At 40.1% G+C, this 12599-nt stretch overlaps 2 protein-coding genes across 5 annotated transcripts in view; both read left to right on the top strand.

Moving 5' to 3' along the window:
* The window catches only part of LOC308109634 (ras and Rab interactor 2-like), a 31529-nt gene extending 28147 nt beyond the window's left edge, over window positions 1–3382 (top strand). For both annotated transcript variants that reach the window (XM_080463332.1, XM_080463331.1), the window contains exon 13: window positions 968–3382. Coding sequence is in view for 1 of the 2 variants with exons in the window: in XM_080463331.1 (XP_080319457.1) it covers window positions 968–1297 (330 nt within the window). In the remaining variant the exon portion in view is untranslated. The remainder of the gene's footprint in view (window positions 1–967) is intronic.
* Window positions 3383–4577: 1195 nt separating this feature from the next.
* Window positions 4578–12337, top strand: LOC308110059 (elongation factor 1-alpha 1). 3 transcript variants are annotated; one of them, XM_080464104.1, is made up of 8 exons: window positions 4578–4666; window positions 8003–8157; window positions 8807–8986; window positions 9066–9362; window positions 10112–10262; window positions 10418–10674; window positions 10746–10980; window positions 11699–12337. In XM_080464104.1, the coding sequence occupies exons 2-8, from the start codon at window positions 8014–8016 to the stop codon at window positions 11821–11823; spliced, it is 1389 nt and encodes a 462-aa protein (XP_080320230.1). In that variant the 5' UTR covers window positions 4578–4666; window positions 8003–8013; the 3' UTR covers window positions 11824–12337. The 3 variants fall into 3 exon arrangements, with proteins under 3 accessions (XP_080320230.1, XP_080320232.1, XP_080320231.1); XM_080464106.1 differs by having other exon boundaries at window positions 4582–4666; window positions 10746–10945; XM_080464105.1 differs by having other exon boundaries at window positions 4587–4666; window positions 7986–8157.
* Window positions 12338–12599: the final 262 nt, after the last annotated feature.

The raw sequence follows: 12599 nt of genomic DNA on the forward strand, positions 1-12599 counted from the left end.
AAAACACTTTAAAACATTTCTTCTTCCTTTTTGTTTTTTTGTTTGTTAAACCACAACATTTCTACAGATGTATGAAAATCCCACTTCAGCACTTAAAATCTGCACTTAAACCTCGTCGAACAAAAAAAGGATTCAAACATTTTAATCTATAAATGGTCAAATAAAGGTAGTTTTGTTCACTTTTCCAATTTCAGTTTACTTTTATAGTGTTTAGTGTGAAGGGTTAAAATGGTGCCATACTTTTACTCAAAAGTATGTTAAAAAAATGAATTATTGATCATAAATGTTAAAAAAAGGACTCACTGCTGCCACCCCGTGCACAAACCTGTCATTACAACAATCCAACTAAGGCCCTGTTTGCACACATTATTTTCAAGTGAAAATGGAAAACCTTTGTTGCGTTTTGACTGTCCGTCTCCATGGCAATGGTACTCGGAGCCACTGAAAATGCAAGTTTTTGAAAATGGCTCCCAAAAGGGAAACTTTTTGAAAATGCTCAGACTCCATGGAAACGGGGGGGAAAGCAAACTTTTCCGCCAAAATAACAACCCACAGCGCCAGCTTGTGGCCTGGCATGCTAACTACATCATTTTCAGCATCTCTGAATGTAAACGGACATTGTTCATAAAAATGTTGCTGTGCAAATTAGTGATGGCCAAATGAAGCTTTATGAACCACTGAAGCCACTTGACACTGTCGGTCAAACAAATGTTTGAAAGCACACTTCATTGCCAGTCTTTCAAGAGCGCCATCTGGTGGAGTCAGAAAATAAATAAAGTGGTTCATGAAGCTTCACGAAGATTCATTTGGCCATCCCGAGTGTCAACGCAAAATTTTTTGTGATACAAAATTGCAAAAAAAACAAGCAAACACGCATTTTCTCTTGAAACATTTTCGTGTAAACGTGGCCTCACTGCACCTTTCAGACTTTCACACGCTTCATGTTTTTTCCTTTTCTTTCTTCCAGAACTTTCTCCGCGTCGCTCTGCAGGACGGTGACTCGTGCTGCACGGCAAAGACCCTGATGGTGCACTCGTACACCACCACGGAGGAGGTCTGCTCGCTCTGCGCCTACAAGCTAAAGATCGCCGACCCCGATAACTTTGCACTGTTCCTGGTGAGTGAGGACGGCAGCCAGCAGCTGGCGCCAGACACTCACCCCCAGCGAATCAAAGCCGAGCTCCACAGCCGGCCGCGATCGCACGTCTTCCACTTCCTGTACCGGAGGACGCTCGACCTCAACCTCTGCATCCCCGCTGCCGCCGTGCTGAACGGAAATGCCGTCCACATGGAGTAGCTGGAGGAGACGGTGCTTCTTCTCTACACTGAAGGGCTTTAATCAAACGCTGACTCAGGAAGAAAACAACTCACATACAAGCTTAAATCATATCTACAGAAAGGTCTGGAGCAGACCGGCTCACATGAGAGATCAATGAGAATTTGCATTAATCCCGAAGGTGGACATTTCATTTTTTTGTCTTCTAGTTTACATACGTCCTGTTTTTACCTCGACTCGCCATCACCGTGTGGGTCAGCAGTGTTCACAATCTGAACTCTGCAAGCTTTTTCTTTTTAAGTTTGATGTCCTCGACTGATTACAATTACCTAGTGATGCCCAAAGCTTCATGAAGCTTTATGAACCACTTTCTTTATTTTCTGACTCCTCCAGATGGCACTCTCGGTTAGAAGATAGAGTCTTAAAGACTGGTAATAAGTGTGCTTTTAAACGTTTGTTGAACAGACAGCGCCATCTAGTGGCTTTAGAAAATAAAGACTGGTTTATGAACCTTCATTTGGCCATCACTACAATACCGATAAAGAAACTCAAAAAGGCTTTAAACAAGTTTATGAGTGACAAATCTAAAATATATTCAGTGTTTGAATTAAAATACAGGAATAATTGGTCTAATTTACAGATATTCACCTGTATCTTTCCTGCACCTTTCATTTTAAAAGTGCAATATGCAAAAGTCGAGTAATGCCATGCTTGCACATCAGGTGGCAGCAGTGAGCTGTTTCAGTTTTGAATTCAGTCTTCAGGACAGACTAGACCAGGGTTGTCAAACATAAGGCCCATGGGCCAAAACCGCCCCGCAAGAGGCTCCGATCTGAATATCTAGAAAATTGTAAAGATTTCAAAGAAAACAGATTTATTTCAAACGAATTTCTTAAGAATAGCGGACATCACTGATCCCGCCCTAAATGCTATCGTTAGCCTCAAAGCCATACTGTGGATGTGTTTAAAAAAAAAATTACATAATGCAATGACATTTCAACAACATTTCACTGCATTTTGCACCAGAAAGCATCATTGAAATTGTCTTTATTTTGAAATTGTAGTAATTTTCATTAGTAATAATTTGGGTTTTATGAAAATAATGACATTTTCATTACGTATACTCTGCGCCACAGCAAAGAAAACACTTTAAAGTTTGAATTTAAATGTTATTGTGACACTGTTTTAAACACTCAAGATGAAACAGTGTTTGACACCCCTGGACTAGACACTGCATTTACAGCCACATTTACAGTTTGAACGCGGTCTAAATAACACAGTGACTGTATTTGTCTTCCATCAGGGGGTTTATATGAACTGTTTCTTGATGTTTTTGGTCCCGTTTCTTTCATCATAAATCAAACTCCCAATTACAAAACACAGCAGAAGTGGTTTAATTAAAGACCTTCAGTGTGAAATGACCTCAAAGCTGTATATTTGCATGCCGACACCAATATTATATATGTCTTTGAATAAAAGGTGAATTATGACTATGTTGAGGGCCGTGTGAAAGTGCAACAGATCAGAAAAGGAAAAAGTGAGAGAATATTTGCTTTAGTTCGGTTGTTTTTAGCAGGTTGTTGTTGATTAAGGATGCGAGCGGAGATGAAACGTTTGGACAGGTTTGACATGTTTACCCTTCAAAACCAGTCAGATATTGTATTTTATGTAACTAACTTTTGACTTAACTGCTGTTTCCCAAGTGCCTTTTGAAGGAACGGAATATATTGTGTGCTACTGAAAGCAGTCGTCCAGCAAATCATCAGCCTCAGTTTTAAAAGACTAAAACGTTAATTTAAAAAGTAAAAAGAACTATTGGAAAAATGTATCATTGTTTGGTTTTTTTTGTATTTCTATGCAATTGCTGGTCGATTGTAACATGTATTTCTATGGAAATATTTTTATATTCACATATTTTTCAACCCTAAAGTGACAAAGATTTATATTCTGATTGAATATTTCTGTACTGGACACAATACTGGACTTATTTATACCAAGTATTTCTTCAAAAGTCATTTTAAATCTGTACTGTTGTTTTCTGATGTTAATAAGAAGCTCCATGCTGACCGTGGAAATTTATAAAAATCTCTGAAAAGGAGAAGCTGCTTTGTGACTGATGCATATTTCTTATAATTTTTTATCTTTAAAAGTTCTGCACATAAAATCCACAACAATCACACACAAGCTCGGTGAAAATTTAATTGAATTAATATACCCATTTTGTCCAGACTTCAAATCTGTGTTTCCTTAGGGTGTCAAACCTATTGTCAGTCGGATTATATCTTCTGTAAAACTGTTGTTTTTTGTAGTCATGGAGCAGGAATCAGTTTTTTGTGGGCTTTAGTGTTACACAATAAAGAATTGAAGTATTCTCACCCCCAGTGAGACTAAATATTGAGTTGGTAGTCTAGAAATGATCATGAATTTATAATCAATATATGGCCAAACTAACTAAACCAAAATGAGCAGTCAACTTCATTTAAGACAATGTTCACTAAATATAAAATAACATAAAGTATATCTAAATGTTTTTTAAAAAAATGTCAGAATTTCCACATCTTAATTTAACTACATTAACAGGGTTATTCTTCCTGCCTTCAACCATAGTAATCTGGGATTGGTTCCAGTGACCCAAGACCTGCACAGAAATATAAGGTACAGAACAGAAGTCTGCAACCTTTAAGACCAAAATGATTTAATATCAAGTAAAATTAGTCTGGAGCCACAAAACATGCCAAATATCTGATATAAAGGAAGGAAAAAAATTGCTATACACACGAAACATTAGGTTGCATTAATGAAGTGTCATAGGTACAATTTAGATATACTCTATTACATTTTTAGATGTTGTAGCCAATTTGAACGGGGTCTTTCCATGGATTGTCCTGCTTTAGCCATTTTATACATCGGCTCTTTTAGCCACTTTAGCTATTTAACTATAGCAGCTGTGTGTTTCATTTGATCTCCTTTCCTTGTCTTTAAAAGAACAAACAATTTTTTTTCTTATTTCCCTTTTGTTTTTTTTCTTTTTCCTTTCTTTTCCCTTTATTCTTTTAGTTGTATTTCTTTTTTCCTCTTTTCTTCAATGGCTGACCAGCCAAGTGGTGTTAAATGTGGACTCTTCTTCCACATTCATAGACTGTTCTTTCTTCAAATATTCACATCACATTCTCAGCTGAGGGACTCGAGCAGCAGGAGGATTTATGATTTTTAAAAGTGGGCGTGGCATTCTGGACAGAGAGAGAGCGAGAGAGAAAGAGAGAGAGAAAGAGAGAGAGCTCGCCCCCTGGCAGTAGTCCATAGTACTGCAGGTGGTCGTCAGCTGACGCAGCGGATTCCAGCTGCGAAGTCTGCAGCTTCAGTTTCATCTTCACCTCGGAGCCACAAAAGGTAGGACACCTCCACATGCATCAATGTGTTTTTCCTGCACCAGCCTCCCCTGCAGGGTGCACACAGATCCGGGGATGAAGGAGACAAGAGCAGCAGCAGTTATGTAATGAAGGCTTCTTCAGGCAGACTCGATGGTTGCAGTGGATTCATGTTGTGGTAATGTGATCCGGGGGGGTGGAGAAGGGGTTCAGGGGGGTGTCGGTGGGGGGGCCTATGGCGCAGTTTCAGAGGGAGATTGTTCAAGTCCTGTCTTGGTGCCACTGGAGACAAAGTCTGCCGGAGGATGAGGAGGAGACATTCATCAAAACACCCTCAGCTCTGCAGAGTCATGATCACCTGCTCAGTGCGCCACTGACGCACAATATTAATACTTTCAACACTATTTATTATTAATATTACTATTTATTTTATCAATAATAATGTGACTATTATTATTATTATTGTTGGATGCTTATTTTCCTTTACCACTCTGTCAATAAGTCTTCAAAAATCAGGTGTAAGAGGTGATTTCAGTGCTGATAGTTAGAATTAAAAGTTCACGATGACGTGAAACGAGAAATAAACCCAAATGTGTTGTTAACTGACCAAAACAAAAGTAATGTGCTGTTTATTGTCGCTGTGATGCAGTTACATTTAAAGGTCAATCAGCATAATTGGGAGGACCCTGGTGCGCATGCGCAATTTAAAACTAAAAGCACCCGCAACATTATCATGCACTTATTAAAAATACACACACACATATATATATATATATATATATATATATATATATACATGTTTGCCTTTATTCTTTAATTATTTACTCACTGAATCGACACTTTGAGCTGCATTTTATGTATGAAAATGTGCTACATAAACAAAGTTTTAATATTATTATTATGATTATTGTTATTGTTGTTGTCATGACTATACAACAACAACACCATAATAATGATAATAATGATAATAATGATAATAATGATAATAATAATAATAAACCTGTTATACTTTAATGTTAAATTAAATGTATGTATTATCTTCGATGGTTGGGTGTTTTAAAAATTGGTTTAAATAGAAAGCCTTGAAAAACACTATTATGATCAATAACAGTTATTTTTTGGTTTGTTTTTCTGTATGTTCCATTGTTCCATGCTTACATTAGTCTCCATGAAGCTTTGTGTATTTTAATATTCATCCATACTTATTTAAATTTGATTCGGTCTTATTTGATATTTTAGGATTCTATTCTGTTATTCTATTCTGTTCTACTAAGGCAAAAGAAGTGCAACAGTGACACCCCCTGGTCACTTTAAATACAACGTGTTGAAACTCAACTTAACAACAACAACAATACTACTACTACTACTACTACTACTACTACTACGACTACTACTATTGCTATTACTACTACTAATAATAATCTAAGTCATGCAATATTCTTTATTCATCAGTGAAAATTATTCAAATAAATTTGGGTCAAAAATGTGGGATTTGAAATAGATTCTTTCACATTAAAGATCATAAACAACAATATCATCATCATCAACAACAACAACAACAACAACAACAACAACAACAACAACAACAACAACAGCAGCAGCAGCAGCAGCAGCAGCAACAACAACAACAAAACCCTGGGAATAGCATTTAGATTTTCTTTATGATATAAAAAAAATCTGGCATTTTTTCTTTCAGTGTATTCTGTCAAAAAGTTAGATTTTTTTTTTTTTTACTTTTGAAGAGTTTTTATAGGTTTATATGAGATTTGTTTGCGAAATGTGTGTTAACTGAAAGATTGTTAATAAAGTTTTTTTAATCATTAAAAAAAACTTTTTTCCGCATCCAAAAGGACAAAGGAAGCCTAAAAGGCAGATGAAATAAGGTAAAATCACATTAACACTCTGCTTTTTACTCTACAGTCAGATAGTTGATTTAAAACTGTCTTTAAAAAAAAAAGATAAATCCCGTTTTTAGATTTTTAGAATTAAACTTTACAAGCGCTCACGAGAGTTAGCTCCGCTCTGATTAAAAACACATTTTATATGTTTTTAAAATTAACAGCCACACAATTTAACACGTATATGGCACTAAATAACTTATTACACATAAAACTTTGACACTCTGTCGTGTTGAACCTTTATTTAAACTTTAATCCGTGTTTAACTTCTAAAATGCTAAGCTCGCTCACTTGAAGCCTGTAGCCTCATTTAAAATACGAAAACAACTAGCATCTGTTAAATAAGTCAATAAAAGTCTCATATAGTCGTTAAATAATGTTATTACTAATACACAATGCCAATTTTGTCTTTAATCTTCAATTAGTTTGATAAAAGTTATTTAGATAAAACTGTCCACTTTAAATTCCTATAACAACTTTAAATTGAAAATCAAGTCAGTGTAAAAATATGCCACCGATTTCACCTTTTTATGCTTAAAACTGTTGAGTAATTAGTATGCAATTTATAGAAAATGTTAAAATGGGCTGAGGTGAGGATATTTAATGGCTCATTTAATAAAACATGAAGCTTTTAGAATTAGTTTATGAGATGATCTTTCAAAGTGTGACAGTTTCTTATTTTTTAGATAAAGTAACTGCTGTGTCTAGTTTATTCACTTGTTTAGGTATTAAGTTGTTTTGTTTTTTTTTTAAGTTCCATCTTGGGAACCGTTTTTAAAACGTCATCATGTATACGGAAAACCAAAAACCCATGCAATCAAAGTATTCTGTTTTTACTTGAAAAAGTAGTCCTTAGTTTGATGCCGGCTTATTTTAATCAGTCGCAAGACAAGTGTCAAGACGAGTGCTCTAAATTATGCACAAAAGAAGGGAAAAGAAAAGGCTGAAAGTGGAACACTTGTCTAAGATAATTCAGTGATCAGCGATGCAGAAATGAAAGTTCCCTGTCTGTCGGGAAGTTTGACATCTGGCACTAAATACTGGAGGGAGTTTATGCACACGACTCAATACTTTTATTTTGTGTGTCTGTTGTTTTTCTGATTGTAACATGTTTTAAAGGAGACGCAAATCAGCAGAAAAGCTTCTGTTATTCTGATTAGAGACAATTAATCAGCTTTTAGTTGTGGACTTTCTTATTATAAGTAAGTTAATTATAAGTAAATTCAGATTTATTTGCCTGATATGTTTGATGACTGCGCCAACAGGTCCAACTCCACTTTCTCAGAGCTTCATCCAAATATTTATACAATATTTCAGTAAATTCGACCCAAAGTGTGCTTGTTTTTTGTCGGTGATGTGGAAAATGTATGTCTTGAGTACAAAACTACTAAAAATTAATCAGACCGAAGAGCATTTCAGTGTATTTGTTATCGATGCGTCTAGTTCTCTGCATCTTCCAGACCGAGCCGCTATGGGGAAGGAGAAGCTCCATATCAACATCGTGGTCATCGGACATGTGGACTCCGGGAAGTCCACCACCACCGGACACTTGATCTATAAGTGTGGAGGCATCGACAAGAGGACCATCGAGAAGTTCGAGAAAGAAGCTGCCGAGGTCAGACTCAAGAAGTCATGTTTCAGCTTCGCTTTAGTGAAGCTATACATTTTCAAACTTTGTGAGCTTTTACATGAAAAAACATGTAACTGCAGTAAAATCCATTTTTTGATTACATCTGACTTTTTGGGGGGAATTTAGGACCTTTTTCGTTTTTCAATGATCATAAGAGTTTATATCAGTTTAGTGTTGCTACAAGTTAAACCTTTAAAAAACATGGAAATTCTCTCTGTGAAAACTAGCACCCACTCGTGGCCCAACATGAAAACAACATCAGTTTCAAAATGTTGCCGTGTAAATGGGAAACTTCTCTGAAACGAAAACAGGAGAACTATCCGTTTGGACTTGAAATGTTATCCTGCAAATGGAGCTTGAGAGAGAGAGTAATTATGTCAGTAAGATACGTCCATAAAGTGAATGTAAATGGATGAATCAAAGGAAATATTTACTAATTATTTACTAATGTTCAAAATGAGTCTCACAATATAACAAAAAAGTAGTTTTTACATATTTCTAATTTTTGCGATGCAACATGTTTGATGAGTTTCCTGGTTGATTCAGGCGGGGAAATACCAAGTCACCCTTTAACGTGTACCACCTATCAAAGACTCCCCGACCTGAACAAAAACTTTTTATTTCCTCCTTCCAGATGGGAAAAGGTTCCTTCAAATATGCCTGGGTTCTGGATAAACTGAAGGCGGAGCGTGAGCGCGGCATCACCATCGATATTTCTCTGTGGAAGTTCGAGACTAGCAAATACTACGTGACCATCATCGACGCTCCGGGACACAGAGACTTCATCAAGAACATGATCACCGGGACCTCTCAGGTAGAACCCGCTCCTCCTCAGTAGCAGCAGCGAGCTCTGGAAGGGTGGAGGCCCTTCATTAAAGTCTCTCCTCCTTCAGGCCGACTGCGCCGTGCTCATCGTGGCCGCCGGCGTGGGCGAGTTCGAGGCCGGCATCTCCAAGAACGGGCAGACCCGCGAGCACGCGCTGCTGGCCTACACGCTGGGCGTCAAGCAGCTCATCGTGGGCATCAACAAGATGGACTCCACCGAGCCCAACTACAGCCAGAAGCGCTACGAGGAGATCGTGAAGGAGGTCAGCACCTACATCAAGAAGATCGGCTACAACCCGGACACCGTGGCCTTCGTGCCAATCTCCGGCTGGAACGGAGACAACATGCTGGAGCCCAGCCCCAACGTGAGTCCGCAGGTGGAACGAGACGACCGTGAGGTCGAGAACAACATCCTCTTAGACTGTTTACTTTAAATCAGGGATTTCAGACACATTTTAGTTCACGGCCACATACATCCCATTTTCACCTTCAGTGTTTTGTGGCAAACGGTAAAAATGATTTTCACTTCTATAGTGTGTTTCAACTGCTTGAGCAGTCCCAAAGCGCTTTACATTATTAATCACATTCACACACCAATAGATGAAAAGTATGTCTGTATTTTTGCAGAAAAACAAACAGTTACCACCAAAAATGACCACAATCTCAACATGCTGCTGCTCTTAAGGAATTTGTAAAAGAAAAAATAAAGTTTCCTTTGAAATCTTTACAATCTTCTTGGTGGTTTGGCCGTACTGGAGCCTCTTGTGGGCCGGTTTTGGTCTCGTGTTTGACACCTCAGGTTTAAAGTGTCTTCTAATTCAAAATACTTTCAAAATACTACGGTTTGTCTTACTTATGGAGCAAAACTGATCTGTGGGCTTCACTTCCATTCTCCAGATTTGACTCGCTCTTTATCCCAGCAGTAGCAGCGTTTGAGAAAAGTTGTGTTTGCCCGTTTCCACAGAGTCTGAGCTGTTTTGGAAAGTTGCGTTCTCATTGGCTCTGAGCAGCGGAGTCGTGTCAGTGGACACCCAAAACCCCAACGACAGTTTTCTGTTTCCACTTGAAAACGTTGTCGTCAAATCCACCGTACTGAGCTCGTCTTCCTCTGTAGATGTCTTGGTTCAAAGGCTGGAAGATCAGTCGTAAAGACGGGAATGCCTCGGGCACCACCCTGCTGGAGGCTCTGGATGCCATCCAGTCCCCCTCCCGGCCCACCGATAAGCCCCTCCGCCTGCCTCTGCAGGACGTCTACAAGATTGGAGGTGAGTTCTGTGTCCCAGTTCTTACAAGTATTTGAGGAATTGGGTCTTTTGAAAAAGTCCCCGGTGGCTCTTCCTTGTCCTAATTGCTCCTGCCGAGTGTTTCTTAGTCTCTCTTCATTCTGTTGGACACCGCTGTCCTTCTTCCTCTCTGGAAGGTATCGGTACGGTTCCTGTGGGCCGAGTGGAGACGGGAGTCCTCAAACCTGGCATGGTGGTGACCTTTGCCCCCGTCAATGTGACCACTGAGGTGAAGTCGGTGGAGATGCACCACGAGGCGCTGACCGAGGCGCTGCCCGGAGACAACGTCGGCTTCAACGTGAAGAACGTGTCGGTGAAGGACATCCGCCGAGGCAACGTGGCTGGAGACAGCAGGAACGACCCACCGCAGGAGGCGGCCGGCTTCACCTCGCAGGTCTGCGGCTCTCACGGCGACAGACACCGCGTCCTCCGCCCGCGGCCTAACCCGTCTCTGCTGCTCCGCAGGTGATCATCCTGAACCACCCGGGGCAGATCAGCGCAGGCTATGCCCCGGTGCTGGACTGCCACACCGCACACATCGCCTGCAAGTTCGCCGAGCTGAAGGAGAAGATCGACCGGCGCTCCGGGAAGAAGCTGGAAGACAACCCCAAGTTCCTGAAGTCTGGAGACGCAGCCATCGTGGAGATGATCCCCGGCAAACCCATGTGTGTGGAGAGCTTCTCCGAGTACCCGCCGCTGGGTACGTTTCCTCCCAGAACACACTCAGTATTACTTTATTTGACCGAACTAGAGCTTAAACTCACATTAAAGTCTGTTTATCCAACACTTATTAGAGCAACACGTGCAAGAAATGATGTCCAAACACTGGTCAACGAAACTAAGGGTGTCAAACATAAGGCCTGTGGGCCATAGTTTGGACACTTTGGCTCTAGATGATGCCCGTATTTAATTTGTTAGCAAGATTAAGATGTCCAGAGATAATAATTCCACATTATTTCACACTTGAGCAGAGGAAGAAGCTCAGGGCCCACAAATCACAAGTCCTCAAAGCTTCCGAAGCACAGCTGGATGGAGCCAATTCCAGTTAGAGTCGGTGATTCCAGTCCTCCAATCGGTGCCCTGTACAAACACACACACACCTGATCTGACTGTTTGCCATCTGACGAGATTTTACTGAAAGGTCACGTAGAGCAAAGTCTGTAGGGTTGTTAAAGACTTGTTGTTAAAGACTTGTTCTCTGTTGAATGTGGCCACAAATCTCTGCTTGAACCTCAGCGCAGTTTGACCTTCTGTTGGAGTCGAGGCATTTCATTCAAACTCAGCATTTATTGTTTTGGATTATTTCGAGGCAGACCTGCTGTATTTGGATGAAAACACATTAATCACAAATCATATTGATATTCCCATATTAGAAACTTGAACGTTGATCTCATCTCTCTCTTCTGGCTCCCCCTCAGGGCGGTTTGCCGTCCGTGACATGCGTCAGACGGTGGCGGTGGGCGTGATCAAAGGCGTGGAGAAAAAAGCCCCCACCAGCGGTAAGGTCACCAAGTCTGCACAGAAGGCGCAGAAGGCCAAATGAACGTTGTGCTGGGCTGCTGGCCCAAGCGCTCGCCGCGGCCGAAAACCCTCCAACAGCCCGCCTCTCGTGCACTCCATAGTCAACATCTGGTCTATTATCACAATGCATCGCAAAAGCAGGCGAAGGAAAAAAAAATAAAAAAATCCAGGTTAAAGACGCCGTTCCATGTGTCAGAGGTTCGTCTCTTAGTTCTCCGGATGTAGTAAAACTTAAGAAAAGTCGTAATGACGTTATTCCGTTAGCAGCAGTGTGTTGAAGTAATGCTCCGTGTTCTAGCTTTGAACTGAGGCCTGTACCACGAACCGTTTACGCTCAGTCGCCGGAGATAGATTAACATGTTGCATGTTTGCACTTTAGCCAGCTTCAGAAACTGTGAAACCTTCATGCTTCAGCACTTTGCTCCACTCCGGCTTCCTCGCAGTCGCTCTGATGAACGTCACTGTTCAGCTCATGCGCCTTATTTGCTGTTCCTTGTGAGCACGCGTTCATGAAAAGTAAAGACATTTTAACAGTCCTGGTGTCTTGGATTCAGTTTGTTTTTATTGAGCAACGCAATTATATATATATTAAAAAAAAAACGCTTCATGAAATATTTTTCTGACTCTATGCTTTTTGGCACATTTTGATAGTTGATAACTTTAGGAATCATACAAACAAATAAGTGAACATCAGACAGCAGAAGAAAGACTTGGCTCCACAGTCACAATTAATGAAACGACATGACGACACAGAAATGACTGGAGTGACGAGACGGGAGAATGTTTCTTATCGAACTT

Source organism: Lipophrys pholis (genome assembly GCF_963383615.2).
Source record: "Lipophrys pholis genome assembly, chromosome: 5".
NCBI lineage: Eukaryota > Metazoa > Chordata > Actinopteri > Blenniiformes > Blenniidae > Lipophrys > Lipophrys pholis.